The sequence below is a fragment of the Triturus cristatus genome, chromosome 7 (assembly GCF_964204655.1).
Source record: "Triturus cristatus chromosome 7, aTriCri1.1, whole genome shotgun sequence".
NCBI classification, from domain to species: Eukaryota; Metazoa; Chordata; class Amphibia; order Caudata; family Salamandridae; genus Triturus; species Triturus cristatus.
In genome coordinates this window covers 1,695,989,723-1,696,009,473 of record NC_140590.1, presented here as the reverse complement: position 1 = coordinate 1,696,009,473, position 19,751 = coordinate 1,695,989,723, and the positions used below count along the sequence as shown (strand labels likewise).

Genomic DNA, 19,751 nt, shown 5'->3' with positions numbered 1-19,751 from the left:
CTGCGTATAACAATGAGGAAATGGGGCGTTTACCAGCTTCCGGTAGGTCCTTACATCCCTGAACTAAAACCGTATCAAGATTATTTATGCACAAAGTGAAAAGAAACGGGGCGAGGACGCAACCTTGTCTCACACCTCGCCTCACTTTAAAGTGTCTAGTGCATTCCCTTCCCACCCCGAACCGTACCCGTGCCTTTGCCCCTGAATATAGCTGCCTTAGAAAAGATATTAAAACTTCTTCAACACCCATCTCCTCTAAAATCATCCAGAATTTGTTGTGCATTACACAATCAAACGCCGATGATAAGTCGACGAATGCCAAGTACAAGGTTCCCTTTTTTGCTTTGGTGTACTTGTTCATTAAGATGTTAAGATTAAGGCCCTGCTCAATTGTACCTAACTTCCTGCGAAAACCAAATTGCAGATCACTTATCACGGTCCGGTCCTCCGCCCAGTCCTGAAGTCTATTCAATATTACTCGACCCACAATTTTCACAGTTGAATCCAACAACGATATTGGTCGGTAACACGATGGGTCGGCCTTTTCTCCTTTTTTAAAAATTGGTATCAAGATGGATTCATACCATGTCGATACAAAACCAACAAAGCAACAGGCATCAAACACTTGTTTTCAGGAGTGGGCCCCATAATGCAACATTAGCTTTAAAAATGTCAACAGGAACACCATCCGGCACTGCTGCATTCCCACCCAAACTTGTAGCAATGGCCAGGTTTACCTCACTGAGCTTGAAAGAAAGCTCTTTTCCTTGATCCCTCAATAATACAGCATGCTAATCCTTATCAGCTGTATCGTCATGTAACCCTGGGGATAACTCATTGTACAGAGAGGAGAAGTGTTCTATCCAGGCATGCTCTGAAATTGCCACCTCCATAGTAGCTATATCCCTATCTATAAGGAATGGTGCATTAACTGCCTTCCAAAAGGCACTAGAATCTCTAGCACTAGATGCTTCACATAAGGCTGTCCATGCCTCTGCTCTTAACTAGGGGTGGGCGGAATTTGCGAAATCCACTTTCGCAAATTATCGCGAAAATGTTAAAAATTATCGCAAACACGCGGAAATATCGCGAAGATGCGGAAGTTTTTTTCCCGCATGTTCGCGAGATTTACTGCATGGTTGCGGCTCGCCAACTTACCCATGTGGTTGCTCGCGGGCGCGGCCATCTTGTTTTCAGTTGTCTCGCGGTGCATGATCACGAGAAGAAAGACGTGATCGCGCGACGCATGACGTCACCTGCGGGCGCGAACTGTCGCGAGACAGCGCAAATGGCTAAAAACAATACAACATCTCATGGAGAACGCGACCGGATCAAGAAAACTTGTCGGCGAACGCAGGGATTCAGGTAAGGCGATCGCGCGCGCGAGAATGTATTATTTTACAGCGTGAGCAAGAAGCAAATTATCGATAAGCTGCGGAATGCGGAAATTTTGACATTTTCGCGCTTTCCGCGGAACGCAAAAATGTCAAATTATCGCAATTTCCGCGAACGGAACGAAATTTTAGCCCAGGCCTACTCTTAACGTATTTCTTCTACCTTTTAAGGCACACTTATACTCTCTCCGGGCCTCTCTGATCTTATCCTTGTTTTTTTCTTCCATATGCAGGGCGCGCTTAAGCTTTCTATAAGCCCTTGTACAGCTGGGGTCAAACCATCCTTCTTTCCTTAGGTTTTCTTTCCTATTATTTACCTTTAGAGTAAGGGCCTTCCTAATGTGGTCTGTAATATCATTAAAACCATTGATAATTTCTTTGCATGAGGTATTTTCATCCAGACAGAACATGATCTTATCATAACAGTTCGTTACAACATTTATCATAAATTCTTTAGGTTCTATTTTGTCCCAGCGTAAAGCATATCCATTTTGCCTAGATAAGGATATATTCTCCAATATGGGATTGGGGCTATTAGCCCTACTTATCTCTTGTCTGAATAACAGAATACCCAAACTCTGTGCAAAATGGTCACTTAGTGCGATCTTATGAGTGCAAAAATTAACAATTCTTGAGCAATGCCGGTTTGATACCAAAATAAAATCTATTGTTGAAAATGTTCCACGACCGTTAAAAGTAGGACAAAATGGAACGAGGGAATACTTAAAGTGTTTGCAAATCCTAAATCAAATTCAAACACAGTTTCATTTAAACTACCACCATACCTTGTATGCGGGAAGTGAGGAAAGATAGTCTCCATATCATATGTAATTCCACAGATCCCAGTATCTGAATGTTGGCACAGGACAGAGTTAAAATCCCCCCCCCCCAAACTATAAGCAAATCTTTACTTCCTGACTCCTGTAAATTTTGTAAATGACAGCGTATGGCCTTTACAATCCCCTCAAGTAAATCATGGGGAACATTGTTATAATAATTCACTAGTATTACTATGCAGTTTTTATCCACCACTAAACTAATAATCTGGTAAAAACAGTCCTCGGCCACCATGTTAATTTTGCCAAAATGTACTACGTTTGAGACATAGGTGCAGAGGCCCCCTTTGGCTCTTCCATGTCTAGAGGCTATTGCGGGTGTATGTAGGGTTTTATCACCATTTATATGGATAGACTCCACCGCCCACGTTTCCTGCAGACTAATAAATTCAAATTGCTGAATAAAGTCATTCCACAATCCATTTGTCACTGTAGATTTTAGACCGGCTACATTCCAAAACATAAAGTTACATCTGCCAATTCCCGTGTTACCTATATTAAAATCCTGACTTTCATCTCTACTTGGTATCAAGTGGTTGCTCTCCAATGTAGTAGATGATATTGGCACGGCCACAGTAGTAGGTAAAGAGGGAGTAGGTCTCACATCAAAGATGACTGCGGTGTTCCCTTTACAGATAGTCTGCACTAAATCTATGTCTGGTGTATCACATTGTACTGCATTATCGTGTGGGACAAATGGATCTATTCCCCCTATTACATTGTCGTCCCTATGGATCATTAATACTTTATCCCTGCTTCTTGTGTCATGAATTAAAGCGTCAGTGGGAGTCTTAAATGAACTACTAATATGTTTAGGTTTAACTCCATTACTGACAGTCACCTTCTGTCAATACACTTCTTCCAGACTAGGTAATACATTAGAAGGGTTATGAGTGGGTATGCCATATCTTGTATTGTGAGTTATCAGTGGGACCACCCTGCTCTGTTTACCATAGTCAGAATAACTGGGTTTGTAAAAATATCCTAGTCGGACAATATTAATATGTTCTGCTGAAATTGAACTGTTACCAACCCTGCTCAGGATTGACTGAATTAATTGCAAGGTTTTAAAATGTAATATAACACAATTACCAGCCAAATCCTTACACCCCCTCCCTATCCAGCTCACCCTTCTTGCCATTTTGAACTCTAAAAAGAGTCTATCAGTTAGGCCAGTCCTAGTCCCGAGCCAAGATAGCGATTTGTTTCTCAGACTTTCACATGTCTCAACCATACCCTGTCGCAACCTAGGGACATTAGCTAGTACCACTGTGTAAGGGGTTGTCGCTGGTGGTAAATCTATGTGTGTCGCCTGGTTTTCAAACTCGGGCCCCTCCATAGCTCTAAGTTCTTTCAACACCTTCGGCCCCTCTGCCTTATTAGCTGTAGTTCTGCTCTGAATAGTTGGCTTGGGACGAGAACCCGCAGTTCTATTACCAGTTATCGAGTGCACACTCGGAATAAGGGTGTTTGGCTGGGTGCTAGGATTGGGATTGATATTCACTGTACAAGCGCTATGTGCGTCATTGAAATCAGATAAAAACTCACATTGACAATATGACATTTGGACAAAACATCTTCTATTGCCCTTAATCTTCCACTCATATGATTTAGAGTTTCCCTAAGGTAGCTATCAAGGGCATCCAGATTATTACTCACTTTTAAAACTTCATTCTGTGCGCGGGAATCTGAACTAGCTAACGCCTTTTCCCACCCGCAAATTTTGTTCGTTGCAGGAGTCCTACCCTTCTTTGCAGCTTTTGTTTGTGTTACACTTGATGTTACCAAACCCTTTATACTGGTTTCTCTCTTCTGCTTTGGAGGATTATCTAGATTTCTAGGTTGCATTGAAGGCGGTTGTGGATCACTCTCAGGATCAATTTCTATGAAGTGATCTGAGACATTCATGACACAACCATATCTTTCGTCTAATCCACAACGCCTTCCCACATGGGGATCAGTTGTCCCTTTATCATTATCGTTATCAGGTATAATGGGACCCTCTGTTGTATTATTCCTATCTGGGTTCATGGCCTCTTCTACAGTTAAAATTTGCTTTTCTATCGCCCCCTTTGCGCCTGTCAAATAATTTAATAAAGATAGGCAAAGACCTTCGCCCCACTTTACTCTGTTTCTTCTTTTGTGGTATGGCTGATGTTTTTCTCTTCCCCATATTGGCTCAGTTTCACGTTTGTTAATAAGTACACTTAATAAGATCCTCTTGCTTACTACTGCAGAACTTGGTCCTACACCCAGTATCGCACAATTAGAACTGTCAATACTTCGCGGATGCCCACGTTATTGCGAGTACGGAGATGATCCGACAATACTCTTGTTTTATATTAGTCCGGTGCAAATACAGGTGCGATCGGTTCCCTTATACTATATATATGTGGAATCAGGAACACAGTACCTTCATATACTCTTTTTGCAGCAGCAGCCACGTGGCCCAGCCCGGCCTCTTTCGGTCGATGACGGGCAAGGACGGGCCCGCCCTTGGCCCAGGCTTTGCCCGGGCGCGGCCCGCGCTGCGGGAGGTCAGCAGTGCTTTTCTAGTGCCTCCGGGCACGAGTGCTGCGTCGCGGGTGCAGGGGCTGCTGGGGGCTGTAGTTTTTAGATTCAGCCGTTCCCCTCACGGCGTGGGTATGAAGCGCTATGCCGTTCCCCTCACGGCAGGAAGAATCCAGCAACCGGATCCTTAGGCGTCGGCAATCAATTACAAAGCAATTCTCCCCATCAGTGGATTACTGGTGTAAAGCCCTGTCAATAAGTGCATCCATTTATAACTCTGGGGAAATTAAGATAGTGATTCTCCTTACTTTAGTCTACACAGGAGCCCTCAGCCAACTTGAATTACCACATAAGTCAAAGTGGCGCCAGTGAAGTGACTTAAGATCGTGGCTAGCATATGATGTGTCTGTGCACCTTCTACTAGCTAGGGAGTGCAATTGAAGGAAGCTTTTATGAGCAAAATGGCACATTTAGAAGCCCTCATCCCACTGCATTCTCCACCTTTGTGGAATAGCACAAGTCCTTATATCACCGTCTGTAAAGTATCAGTCAGGGGGAGGGTATGCTTCATTTCAAGAGGCACAGCTGACTTTGAGAAGACTTTACCTACTATAGTAAGAGTTTGAAGTAAAAAAATCCCAAGGCTCTGGCAGAATTTACAAGCATGAGAGAAATCCCATCCTTAGCACGAATAGACAACCAGGAGTGGGGTAAGGTGCTAAATGTTCTGGTTACATTTGAATAGAGTGTATGATTTTGGTACATGTTTAGCTGTATTTGATGAAGACGAGAGCCCTTCCAATGTCCTGGATTACCCTAACACCTGGCTGTGATAGTTTTGGGTGCCACACTCACCGCGTTGTAGCCTGAGAGCTGTGAGCTGGCATTGATGAGGAGGGAGATGATCATTGGTATCCTGTAGCTGGGCACGCGGAAGAGCTGACACATTGTGACTTTGGGTAGGTCCTTGAGGCGTGCAGCTTCGTCTTGCATCTCCTTCATCTCGTCCATGACATCTTGGGTGCCCCTCAGCCTCTGTAGCTCTGCAAAAGGAGCAAACATGGGTTTGTGACTGGGAGGATGATGGTCTATGGTAATGGCACAACTGTAGAGAGGCCACAGATGGAATGATCACCCAGACTGAGAGGATGCTCGGTCCCTACAGGAGATCTCTCCACACAAGGCCCAAGCATAAAAGGTGACGTGCCATGGCTTCTCCCCCGGGGTGGACATATACCCAGACAGCAGTGCTCTCACCTCTCTCGGCATTGACCTCCTTCTTGCAGTTGATGAGCAAGTAGCGGGGGCTCTCTGGACAGAATGGGAGAATAAAAAACTGGAGGACAGCCGGGACCATGGACAATGTCAACATGACCGGCCACCATTGTGGAGTGCCCAGGACGTTCTCCAGACTCATGATCTGCAACAAATATAAACCGCCTTTAAAAACACCGAATTCGGGAAACACCCCAAATCCTCACTAACCAATTAAGAATGGCGAACCTCAATGATTCTATGGACAATATTTAAATTCACGCTTATTCCTCGCGACATTCATGATAAGCTTTAATGGAGTCCTACTCCTTCTCCCATCACTGACACATGCTCATAGAGGCTGGTAAGGCTGGGGTAGAAAACCTCGCTCGCCCTGAGGGTGGTTAGATGCTGGTAGGCTGGGTATGAAACCTTGCTCACCCTGAGGGTAATCAGAGACTGGTAAGGCTGGGTAGAAAACCTCGCCCACCCTGAAGGTGGTCAGAGGCTGGTAAGGCTGGGTAGAAAACCTCGCTCACCCTGAAGGTGGTCAGAGGCTGGTAAGGCTGGGTAGAAAACCTCGCTCACCCTGAAGGTGGTCAGAGGCTGGTAAGGCTGGGTAGAAAACCTCGCTCATCCTGAGGGTGGTCAGAGGCTGGTAAGGCTGGGTAGAAAACCTCGCTCATCCTGAGGGTGGTCAGAGGCTGGTAAGGCTGGGTAGAAAACCTCGCTCATTGTGAGGGTGGTCAGAGGCTGGTAAGGCTAGGTAGAAAACCTCACTCCCCCTGAGGGTAATCAGAGGCTGGTAAGGCTGGGTAGAAACCCTTGCTTACCCTGAGAGTGGTCAGAGGCTGGTAATGCTGGGTAGAAAACCACGCTCATCCTGAGGGTGGTCAGAGGCTGGTAAGGCTGGGTAGAAAATCTCACTCCCCCTGAGGAGAATCAGAGGCTGGTAAGGCTGGGTAGCAAACCTCGCTTACCCTGAGAGTGGTCAGAGGCTGGTAAGGCTGGGTAGAAAACCTCGCTCACACTGAGGGTGGTCAGAGGCTGGTAAGGCTGGGTAGAGGCCCTCACTCACCCTGAGGGTGGTCAGAGGCTGGTAAGGCTGGGTAGAAAACCTCGCCTAGGGTGGTCAGAAGCTGGTAGGGCTGGGTAGAAAACCTTGCTTACCCTGAGGGTGGTCAAAGGCTGGTAAGGTTGGGGAGAAGGAATTTACTTGAGTGTCACAAGATGTCTGCTTGCATGGGTTATTTTGGATTTCAAATTAAGGGGCTGGTACTCCAGCAGTATCTGTAACCATAAGCAGTGATTGGTGTTCGTCATGCATGCATTGGTGTCCTGTTACCCACGCCATGTGGAAAATTGTGAGATCCTTCTCTTTATGAGTACCAAGCCCGGTCACATTTTCCGAGGACAACATTTGAGCTGTTCCAAAGCAAGTGCATAAAGATTCTTCATGCTCCCAAAAGGGGAGTCCTGAAATAATATCGAAAAGGACGTATTACTCTATTCTGTTTCTCAAACTCAACATGCAACTTTTCCTACAGTATTATGTAAGTAAAGTTTTCAAGACTTGAGTTCACGTCAGGCAGTTCTCACAGAATTTAGATACATATTGCTATACTCATCACAGCAGTCAATTTACCTTGACATAAGCAGCAGAGCATGTAAAACAGAACTCCTTACACCCATCCATCACTGCTCATGTAGGCCAACAGCTGAATGTCATTGTTCACCGAGACACTGCTAGCACTACTTATCGCACTCACATAGCAACATGTCAATCAAAGGCCACGTCAAAGTATCTACTTATATGCTTTGACAAGACCTCCTGCAATGCACATTAAACTCCATAGCCCATTGGTTCATAAATTCTTAAAACCCAAAGACTGTAAACAACAAAAACACCAACAGAATCACACACCAGAGCTCATTAACCGCACCATATCCCGGTCTCTTGTTGCAATACTCAAAATCAGGATGAGAAGATACCCAATGAAGGGGTTTATACAGTCCAGCTCATTCCATCAATACTGGCCACATGCACGCAAATGATATTGTGGTACATTCCTTTTTACCTATGTTCTAGTTGGTTCTTTCCCTCTCAGAACAATGTTGAATTATAAGATTCTGTCAAGAGTCAGCTGGACCGAGGCAAGTGGTTGAGGGGCATTAAAAACTCTGCTCTCACCATCACTTGAGCGTCTGTGTCTCTTTATGGTACAATAAATATACACTCAACATCACTGGTGTGTCATTCATCCCCATGTTTGAGGCATCACATACATCAAGTTTAACTCATTAACTCCATTGCTGGCCACATACACATCACTCAATTCTTACTAACTCCTCCTCCTCCTCATCATACATCCTGATGCAGTCCAACCAGTCGACAAGACTCTCATATAGCTGTATGATTTTCTTATTTTGATATTACAAATAAAGAAAAACTTCACAGTTCAATCAATCAGTAGATTTGTAGAGCGCTATTTGTCACCTGTGAGGGTCTCCAGGCACTGTTCACCCAATACAGGGCGCTGGCAAGAAGACAGCAAACCTACCTGCCCAACGAAGATCCCAATGGTGTAGGATAGCTGGTTTATGGTGGAGAAGGCCCCACGCAGGTGTGTAGGTGCCACTTCCTGGATGTACAACGGTACAAGCGTCATGGTGAGGCCACAGAAAAACCCCATCACTAAGCGTCCAATGATCAGCAGCTCAGGGCATGAGGCTAGCTTTGAGATGCCCATAAATCCCACGGCCAACAAGGAGAGAGAGTTGGCGATAAGGATGGCACTCCGTCTGTAGGAAACAAGACCAACTCAAGCTTTTTGTAATATACAGAAAATGTATACGTTCTAGTAGCCATCCACTAAACCACAATCTGTGTTTGGTGTCAATACCAGTGTTTGTGTCTATGCGTGCCAGCATGAATGTGTGGGTGTGGGTGTCTACATGTATGCATTTTGTCTGTCTGCATCCGTCATGCCCATAGTAAATCAAGGTAAACATTAATGTTACGAACTGTAAATAGAACTTAAGCTCCAAGGAGATTTGAAAGCAGCAGAAGTCACGAGGTATATTGCGACGGCGAGCAAGATGGAGGACAGTGTAAACACAATCTAATGTTAGCCTAAGCTCAGTTCGTATTGCTCTTTATTAACAGACTATCGACTCCCACAGACTCATCCTACAAAAAACTATACGGACAAAAACAACCTCCAAATGCAAATAGCTCAATAGACAAAGTACTCAGGGGCTTATTTACAAGCCCCTTGCGCCACTTTTGTGTCACTTTTCCCATGTTAAAAGTGACGCAAAAGTGGCGCAAGGGGCTTGTAAATCGCCCCCTCAGAATGATTCTCACATACTTAATTTTCCTTAGATGGGGTTTTGATATTTGCACAGGGTGTAGCCTGCCAGGTAGGCGAAAGCAGCATGTGCTCTGTTTGAATAGATAACTCTTTTATTCCAAGATTGTGTTGAATTTGTTTTTGAATTACAGTGTGTAATGTATTAAAAATCAAGCTTATGCTGACATAAGTCAATTTCATGCTTTCTTCCATTTTGAATGTGACACCGTAATACACCACTGCCTCTGTTATTTTCCTTGCTGTAATAAAGAATTTTGGGCTTACAAAGGGGAGGCTTGGTGAGAGGCCATGTGGTGAGTGGTGTGGAGGGAAGGGAAGGGAGGGGAGGGGAGGGGAAGGGAAGGGAAGGGAAGGGAGGGGAAGGAAAGGAAGGGAAGAGAAAGGAAAGGAAGGGAAGAGAAAGGAAGGTAAGGTAAGGTAAGGCAAGGCTGCCACAATAGTTCCTCCCTGTGACTGGAGGGTGTTGAAGGTCCTGAGACTGAGGAAGGTGTTATCTGCTGCAGCTGGAAACCATGGCCTGGAGTCAGAGAAGGCACTTATGAAAATGTGCGGATTTGTCTTCAAGGTGCACAAAGTGTAGAAAAGCTTTGAGAAAAACAACTAACTACATGAAGGGTGCTTTGTAATGTTGTCACATATTTTGCAATTCTTTTTCAGCAACAGTGAACAGCATTTTTCAATACTTTCCTGTATCTTTGCATGAATGAATGTATCGTTATACTTACTCAAAAGGGGAGTTAATACACTCTTGTTGCATCATGATGCAGTGTTCTTTCTTAAATTAGAGCAGGGGAGGGACGGTCCTGGTGGATATGGTGATATCATTTCAGATCCTAGGTGTTTAGATGGGAAGGTCCTTTTGCTTAGTTGTTGGCATTTTGTGAACTACTTTGTTATCATGTTGATGATGTTCTGAGAGCCAGTGAGCCACCAGAGAGGGTAAGCCTGTCTCCCAGGAGGGCAGGGGTGCCAGTTGTACCAGCTGTGAAGATGATGCCTCTGGTTTTGAGTCAATGGAGTTCCATTATATTGGGGCTGGTGTGGTCTTATTCCTTCAGGCCCTTAGTGAGGCACGTGCAGTTTGAGGGATTCCCTTTAGGAGGGTCAGTGTGGAGTCAAGGTGATGTGAAGCAAGGCATTGCCACCATCAGGGATCCCTCAAAGAAATGACGTTAAGTTTGGGGGTCACGATTTGGTCCCAAAGGCGATGGAGTTCCACGCCTCCACGTAGCACCTGAGAGCCGTGTTGCTGCCCCTCCCCCTTTTGAGGTCAATGATGGCGGCGGCGGCCGCAGGGCGTTCGCTGGTTCGTGCTGTAGCTGCACTGTTTCTGTCTCTGTCTGCACCCGCCTGCGGTCTTTGAGCCTGAGCCGGAGTCGGAGTTTCTGCTGATTGCCAGGCGGAGGAAATGCTGAGATATTTAAAATACTAATCACGCTGAGGCAGCGCCGGTCTGGTCTCCCTGTCTGCGTGCTGCTCTTGGCGCTGCTGTGTTGCAGGCATCTGATGTACTGAGGGAGACGAAGCCCACAGTTGTCTTCTCCCTGTTCCCTGTTGACGGGTTGGAGCCCGACTACTACCTTGCCCGGCTTCTGCTGATGGATAGTTCCCTCTGACATCGACACGGTTGTGGCAAGCATTAAGTGAGTGAGTAGGGGAGGAGGCAGTCGGCTGCTCCGGCTACCCGGGAGGGGAAAATGCAATGGCACTGCTCCAGTGGAGTGGCTGGAATAAAGCCGTTTTAGCTCTCAGCTTTCCCTAACTTTGTGTATGGGCTGAGCAACCATTCTGCTTTAATCTACTCTACGTTATTGTACTTTTTTTGTGCACAGCTGCTTTTTTTTTTTTTTTCCCCAAAAGTTCTGAAGGGGGAAAATCGCTATTTCAGGCGGGCAAGAAGGGGAAAAAGAAGAAAAAAAAGAAAATACCTGGTGATTAGTGTGCGGTGTGAACCCCCTGGATTTCTTTTTAAAATGTTTTCTTTTTCCCTGAACAATTATTGACGCACGCATTATGGGAAAGCTTTTAAATGCTCGTGTCAAAGCTAAGCAACGCCGACAGCAGGCAAAAGAGGCAGCGGCTAGGCTAATAGATGGAGCTGTCTCCAAGGAAGGCGAGCCTGTACGTTCATCAGAGAGCTCAGAGGCCGAGGATACACTATTAGAACATTCAGTTCAACTGAATATGGGGGATGAACCTAATGTTCTACATCCTGAGGATCATTCTAAGACTCTGGAATCTATTCAACCTCCTCTATTGTATCCTCCGTCTAAACAATTCCCTCTGTTTGATAAAAAATCACTCCTTCCCTCGCCTAACTATGTGACCTCCTCGGGGTCTCCAAACCTGGAGTTAGGCTTGACTCAGCAGGATGGTACAGATGGGCCGAATTCGGCGGCAAATACCTCTACAAGCCCTCCTTCTATTGGTGTTTCAATAATTGACTCAAAAGAAAAAAAGATAACAACGGATGCTGCGGATGTTAGAAAAGAAGATGTAACGAGCGCAATAACAAAGCCTTTTGAAGTTGCTGACAGGGGATGTGATGGGATGGTGACAGACCCCTTGGGCCCCTTGTTAGAAATGGACACAGAGACTGAAGGTGAATTGAAGATGTCCGTGAAGGACATGCTGAATCTAATTCTGGATGAGGTAAGAGATATCAAGAGGTCGCAAAACGCCGAATTATCCGCGATTCACCAGAGACTGGATAAAATGGATAAAATCGAGGAACTAGTTTCCTCTTTTCCAGCTCGTATACTAGAGGCAGAGGAGAGGATCTCTTCTCTAGGGGACCAAATGGTTGCGGTGAAGCAAGAGTCAAAAGATGTCTCTAAAATAACAAAGGCTCTTGAGATCAAATTGGACGATTTGGAGAACTATAATAGATGGTCCAATTTACGAATAGTAGGTGTTCCCGAAGGAATTGAGGGGACAGAAATGCTTGTCTGGGTGACTACGTTTCTCCATCAGGTGGTGATACCGGAGCATAAAGACGATCTCACTATTACTAGAGCTCACCGGGTTCCTGCTTCCTGGTTAAGGAGCGAATTCTTTCTAAAGCAATTCAACAAAGGCAGTTCCCCGTAACTGATACGGTGAAATGCCGAATTTTCTCTGATATGTCTGCAGCAGTGGCGAGACGCAGGAAGGAGTTCGTTAAAATTTTACATCTATTCAAAGCTAATGGGGCCCAAGCAATGATTGTACAACAATCTAAACTCAGAGTACTGATTAAAGGGAAATTTTATATGTTATCGGATGTAGAGGAAGCACAGGCTTTGCTCCATGGAATTCAAATAGGTTAGTCTGGTCTTGTGACTTAGTACTTAAATGTTTTTGTGATAATCTAGATCACGCTCTAATCCCTTTTTTCTCCTTTGTCTTTTTTTTCCTCTTTTTTCTTATTATTCTATGTCAGCGAATCTTTATTGTCTCGGGGGGGAGGTCACGGCCTTGGGGTTAAGGGGTGTAAATTCAGGACACCCCAATGTTAAGGGGAAGGTTCCTGTGGTACGTGTGGGTAGGAGTAGATAGTGTTAGGAGGGTGCCACAGGTTGTAGAGGGGGGTGGGTGGGTTAAAAAAGTAAAAAATGGAGTTCTTGGCAAGATTTTTGTTGTTTCTATTTGTCGTTGCTTCGACAATTGCTGGAGATAAACGCGGTCTTTGTGCTGGATTTTCTGGTGAATACTGATCAGGGTATTGATTGTTTAAAATAAAATTGGATAAAAGGGGAAAAAACAAACAAACAAAAAAATGTGTGTTATGGGCTCTAAGCTTGGGCTTTAATTATGACTAAAATAAGTTTGAAAATTATATCTTTTAATGTGAACGCTCTAAATAATAAAAAAAAGATGCGGGCAATAGAGACATGGATTCTATCTGAAAATCCCGCAGTTATATTTTTGCAAGAAACTCATATTCCCATCTCAAAAGCTGATAATTTCTCCTCTATGTTTAAGGGGTAGGCCTCTTACCGGGGCTTTTCCTTTTTTTCTGAGTCAGAGAGAGGAGCCGCATTCTTTCTTAATAGGAGATTAGAGGCGGAGGTGATTCAAACTGACACAGATACCCAGGGTAGGTGGTGTTGGGCCACGTGTAAATTACAGAATAGACCTTTGCACATTACCTTTGTAAGTTTCTACGCCCCCGTGAATGATAGCCCTGCAATATATGACGAAATGTTTCAGTCTCTACTGATGGTTGGCCGGGATATTGTGATCGGAGGGGACTTTAATATTCTCATGAAACCGAATTTAGATTCCACCACTGGCGGGAAAAAGCAGTTGAAATCTAAATCATTTCAGACAATTATGAATAATGTAAGGATTTTCGATCTTGTTGATCCCTGGCGCTCTTTAAATCCTTATAAAAGAGAATATGCTTGTTGGTCGGGAAGGCATAAGTCATTTTCTCGTATTGATTTTTTTCTGGTTTCTTCAAAATTTAAAACCCGGCATCATCGGATGTTACACAATGGCTTTTCCGACCATGCGATGTTAGCGACTGAGTTCGTGCTGGAGGAAAGCACGAATACTCAGAAACTATGGGTTTTTAATAAATCTTATTTGTCTGATGAAATATGGGTTACTTCTCTTAAAAATTAGATTAGGGAGTATATGGAACGATATATGGGGACAGCCCCCATTCATGTTGTATGGGATTCATTGAAGGCATTTATTCGGGGGGCAGTTATAGGAAGGGATGCAAAGGAATCAGTCATTTATAGGGATATAAAGAATCAATTGCAGCAAAATATACAGGTTTTAGTAAATCAAATGTATCACAATCCCTCTTGTAAGACACAGAATCAATTGAATGCTGCAAAACAGGAGTTGAATGCACATTACTTCGCTAGAAGTGAGGAAATCTTTTGGCCAAAAAATTTACGAGCATAGTAATTTCACGGGAAAATTCCTGGCATGGCAGGTTAAAGAACGTGATGCAGCTAATGTAATTCGATCTCTTAAATCTCCAATCAGTGGTGTGGATACCTCAGACGTGGGAGAGATCGGAGCAATTATGTTGTCTCATTATGAGAATATCTACACCTCACATCACACTACGGATCAGGGGAGATTAAACGATTTTTTAGATAAATACTGTCTTCCTATTCTTCCTCAACCGGACCAAGAAGCAATGGTGTCATCATTTTCGGGTGATGAATTAGAGTCTGTAGTTAAAAACCTTCCTCATGGTAAGGCCTGCGGTCCAGATGGACTTCCTGCTGAATTCTTCGTTACGTTCTTCAGCTCTTTTTCTGAGCTTCTTCTTTTGTTAGTAAATTCTATGCTGGAGGGCGGCCCAATTCCCGCGTCCTTTTACGACGGAACGGTGGTCAGTTTCTTGAAAAAAGGAAAACAAGCTCAAGACCCTAACTCTTATAGGCCCATAACATTACTGAATTCAGATTATAAAATTTTTACAAAATTGCTCTCTATTCGCTTTAACTATGTTTCTTCGCAATTGATTTATGCAGATCAGAATGGTTTTATTGCAGGCCGTCAATTAATTACTAATACACATTATCTGATTGAGGCACTAGATTATTTTGAAACACGTAGGGTTCCGGCTTTAGTTCTCCTTCTAGATGCAGAAAAGGCTTTTGATTTGGTGGTTTGGGATACACTTTTTTTTATTTTACAACATTTTGGTATTCCCCCTCAAATTATTACCCTAATTAGGAATTTATATCAGGGGGCAAATTCTCATATCCTTGTTAACTCATTTGTGGTGGGCTCGATTTCAGTGCAAAGAAGGGACGAGGCAGGGATGTCCACTATCTCCCGTTCTTTTTGCTTTTTTTATTGAGCCTCTAGCAGTAGCAATTAGAAAAAGTAAGGATATTCTTCCTCTTATTGCCTGCATGGACAAAATCAAATTATATGCAGACAATATTATGTTGTTGCTGAAACCTGAGCTACATACGCAAATACAGGTCTTTTCAGTTTTTCAGAATTTGAAGCATTGGGGGGGGTACCGAATTAATAATAAGAACACTGAGATTTTAATCTGTGGTAAGAACAACCCTGAATTGCACCCAGATATTCAGAGCTGTGTTAACAATAGACCCAAAAAGTATCTGGGCGTTTTTTCTCACCTTTAGTCCGTGATTTGTATACATTGAATTTCGAACCTTTGATTCAAAAAGTTTGTGATATGTTTGCACGATGGAATCCATTGCCTTTATCCATTTTGGGCCGGGTGGCATTAATTAAAATGTCAGTACTTCCTTTATTCAATTTTTTGTTTTCTACTATATCTTGTTCCCTCCCAGGCTCTTTTTTTTCAAAAGTTGAATCCTTATTTTCAGCCTTTGGGCTAAAAAAACTCCTCGAATAGCGGTTAATACTTTATACGTAGATAAGGAACAAGGAGGTCTTGGCCTGCCAAATCTGAAACACTACTATTATGCATACTTTGCACAGAGTCTCTCAAGATTTAAACATACAATACCTAGAGTCGCTTTGTTTATAAAAAAAAAATTTGACTTAATTTGTAAAGAGACCAAAATTCCTTCTCCACTTTCGATATTTAAATCACCTAAATTAGTCAGATTTAAGGTCCTGAGTTGTTTTTTTTTTAAACGTGAAGTTATGCTGAAAAGGTACTCTCTTCCTTTGTTGAGCTTAATAACTCCATTGAGTGACGCTGTCTCTGGATTCGGGATCAATATCGGTTCAGAAATTATATATAATTGGGCCAGATTTGGGTTTATAACTTTAGCGGACTTTGTTAAAGATGGAGCATGGTTGACTATTGATGAGATGTTTATCTTAATTCGTGGAAACTTTCTCCTTATGGGGTCATATGTTTTATTGTATAAATCCTTGGCTCAACTCGACTTAGCACAAAATAGTCAACTATCATACTTAACAAATGACCTTTTCTGGTCCTCACTTTTTAAAAATCCCGGAAAATGGAGAAAAAGCTTAGCACAAAGCAGGGAGGAGGATGTGAGCGCCAAAGCAATAAAAAAGTGGCAGAAGCAGGAAAGCATCAAAATTACTGAGAATTTTTTGAATACTTTAAATAAATTTAATTTCACGGTTCTGAGAGGTGCTAACTGGCGACGAATGCTTTTTTTAGTAAATGGCTTTTATATTACACTCCTGCAACTTTGGCTAAAATGTATAGCTCTACGTCGCCTACTTGTTTCAGATGTCCTCAACCGGACCTGGCTAGTTGGTCTCAAATAATGGCTTTTTGTCCTAAAATTAAGTTATTCTGGAAAGGAATGTTTTCTTTGCTTTCTCTTCATTTACATTTTACGATCACCAGTTATGAAAATTTAATTATATTTGGACTGGATCCAGAGTTAAATTTGGTTGATTCTATGGCGAAACTCTTGCATATTTTAGTAGCAGTGGCTAGATCACTGATCCTTCAGTATTGGAAGACAGAAACAGTTCCAACTGTAGATGAATGGTACCAAAAAATTAAGAAAGTCAGGAAATCCGAATTTATATTTGCACAAAGGATTGGGGCACTGCGTAAATTCACCAACATTTGGGAATCTTATTTTGACTGAACCTATCTCCCTGATTGTGGTAGAAAAATTTCGATATTCGCTACTATAATTTAAATCGTTGAGCTGTCTGTATGTATGTTTTGTTGGGGTCTCGCTCTCTCAGTTTTCTGTAGATGTACTATGTTTAGATCCAGCATATTATTTATGTATGATAAACTGTATTATCGGTTCCTAATGGATTGCCAAGAACCCAATAAAAATTATATATAAAAAAAAAAAAGAAAACATGAGGTTTTATGCATAAAGAAGAAAGAGACTTTTTACATGTGCTAGAATTTTCACAAGTAAAATAACCAAGTGTAAAATAATGAAAACACTTTCAGAAATATGTTTGTGTGAATGTCTACTCTTTTCTAAATACAAAGAAAGCAATAATCATCATAGTTAGAACTAACTTATATACGTGGGTTTCATTAGAATAATGAAAACTAAAATTATGATTTTGTATGTATTCCTTTGTGATCTTTGAATTGAAGTATGTTTTATTTTCTTTAGAATAGAAAATGATAATTTTACAGTTACTTAAAAAAAGGCCTCAAAAGCAGTACTTTCCTTTTCCTAATGTAGGCCTCAGAAGAATGTATTTGTCCTTCATTATTTCTAGAAGCTGATTTATTTGTTTAGTTTTATAAAGCGTATTTCTAGGACATCCTTTCCGTACGAGTACTGTATTCTCTTCACTGGATGAACTGTGTCGACAAATGTTGCAAGTTGATATGAAAGAGCACGAAAGCATCAGAAAAGAACTACAATGATTTCTACCTGCTTCCGGAGAACAATGAAGCTAATCATTTTAACAAAGATTTGTTGAAAAGACTTGGATACACAGAATAGAGTGATGATCACCACATATATTTAACCAATGGTACTTGAGAATTTTGGAGAAAGAGATACAGTGGGAGGTTGGACTTTTTAGAGTATTATTACTACCGTGTGAAAAGAATGAGGTAGTAGCTGTTTCTATGAGAGGAGAGCTTTGATGCTGTTTTCTGAGTGCTACTCTGGCTGGCAATTGCTGTCTTTGCGATAGCTCACTGAGGCTGTCCTGATCACCTTGCACTTTATCGGCTGGTGATGTTGCCTTACTCTATACCTTTGCGGCCGAAAGGTTAGCTCTTCTAAACAATTGCATGTTATGCACCAGTTCTCATTTGATCTAGGTTCGTATGAAATTTGAATTGCATATTGATAGTGCAAAGAACCTTTCTTTGTCTCTTCTTCTTTCCACTCATGCCTGTTATTGAGATGGAGTCATTATAAACTGTACTTCTCTTATTTGTGATTTACCTGTAACATTGATCTAATGATTGATTCTTATGATGTTTCTCATTGTATTTGTGTATTGACCATTCATATTCTGAAATATTAGATAAAAGTAACTTGATAAGTAAAAAAAAAGTTTGGGGGTCACATTGTTTGGGCCTAATGGTAGCTCAGTCACAGTTCACATCAATAACGTGGACTTTTTCCCACACAGCCCAAGAATCTAATTTTCCACATTTAAACACTCCCACAAGAAGAATATATTGGTCTTTGAAATAATTAATGCATCTATAATGTCCTCCCAAATAGCAAAAACTCAATTTATAAAATACAGTATGGACAATAATACCCCACTTCAACTTCACCAATCCAAAAAAGTGAACAATAGAAAATATATGTACAGGAGAATTGAAACGAAAATTCCGGTTTTGCCTTGTTTCGGGGTACTTGTCAGATGTATACGGCTTCATCATGAGTGCCATTGTGGAGATTTTATATCAACCAGCAAATATTGCATCTCCCAGATACATTTCAGCAGACCAAACCTTACGAAATTTAATGTGGAAAACATGTTTGTAGAATACCGGTAGATGTGGACTTTGGTGCTGTCAAAACCAAAATCCATGTTAAACCCCATTTTGCGGCCAAACCTTATAATTGGTGATAATTATCGCACAGCACATGATAAAATCCAAACATCTAGGAGTCAGATACTGGAGCACATATGGGATATATAGAGTCCACATAGATGCTGATATGGTTCTAGATTACCATTATTGATGTCTATAAAAAGGCATGTCCGCTGCAATCCCCACTAATGTGACCCGGCAAGGCACAAAAACCTCATGAAAACACTAGAATTGGATTGAGGATTGATCATTAGTTCTAATTGCAGATGTAAAATTGAGTAAACTTAAAAAGAAAGTATTTAAATTAACTGTATTCACCATAGTAGATGGTGGTAGCAATGATGCAACGCACAACAGTATGAAACACGTCCTATGATAGGTTAAAATGGCTCCATCCCAACAGGAAGTAAGCCCATAATGGCTGCCTTACTTGGTGGTATGGTGGCATTGCTTCTGTTGGTGTTTTACAGCAGTGAAATCCAAGCAGCATCCAAGCACTCACCGCTGTAAGGAATGCTCTCCTCTGAAGAAAAGCACCAACCATGAAAGACATGTGTGGGGATTTCCAGAGAGAGCTACTATTTATCTTCAAAAACAACCGAAATGTGAGCAAACTGAACTGCATCCATCAAGAGCACTGGTGCAACATCTGAGAGGGATGCCTGCAACCCACACACTCTCAGATATTGAAAAGGGCTTGTTCTGTTCAAGAGGGAAATCCGGTGTCGGCTGCCTGAGCTGATGCCACGCCCACTCTTTCTTGTAACTTCACCACAGTGATATGTAAGCCAAGTTTCCAACTTAAAGGAATGTTGTGAAGAAATGCAGGAACCAGGGACCAAAGCTGGAAGCTGTAGTGCATCAGTTGTTTGGTATTTGGTGCTAGTGACAGGTAAGCAGCATGGAAGGGATTCTCTCTCTGAAGAAATGAAAAAGCAGTGAAACTAAGCAGGAAGCC

The 19,751-nt window shown here is 42.4% G+C and overlaps 1 protein-coding gene across 1 annotated transcript in view; it reads right to left on the bottom strand.

Annotated features, from left to right (window-relative positions):
- The window catches only part of LOC146812800 (solute carrier family 2, facilitated glucose transporter member 1-like), a 161,410-nt gene that overhangs the window by 51,528 nt on the left and 90,131 nt on the right, over nt 1–19,751 (bottom strand). The window contains exons 5-7 of the mRNA XM_085614622.1: nt 8,557–8,797; nt 5,999–6,161; nt 5,597–5,784 (exon numbers count right to left, since the gene is read on the bottom strand). Coding sequence (XP_085470748.1) covers nt 5,597–5,784; nt 5,999–6,161; nt 8,557–8,797 — 592 coding nt within the window. The remainder of the gene's footprint in view (nt 1–5,596; nt 5,785–5,998; nt 6,162–8,556; nt 8,798–19,751) is intronic.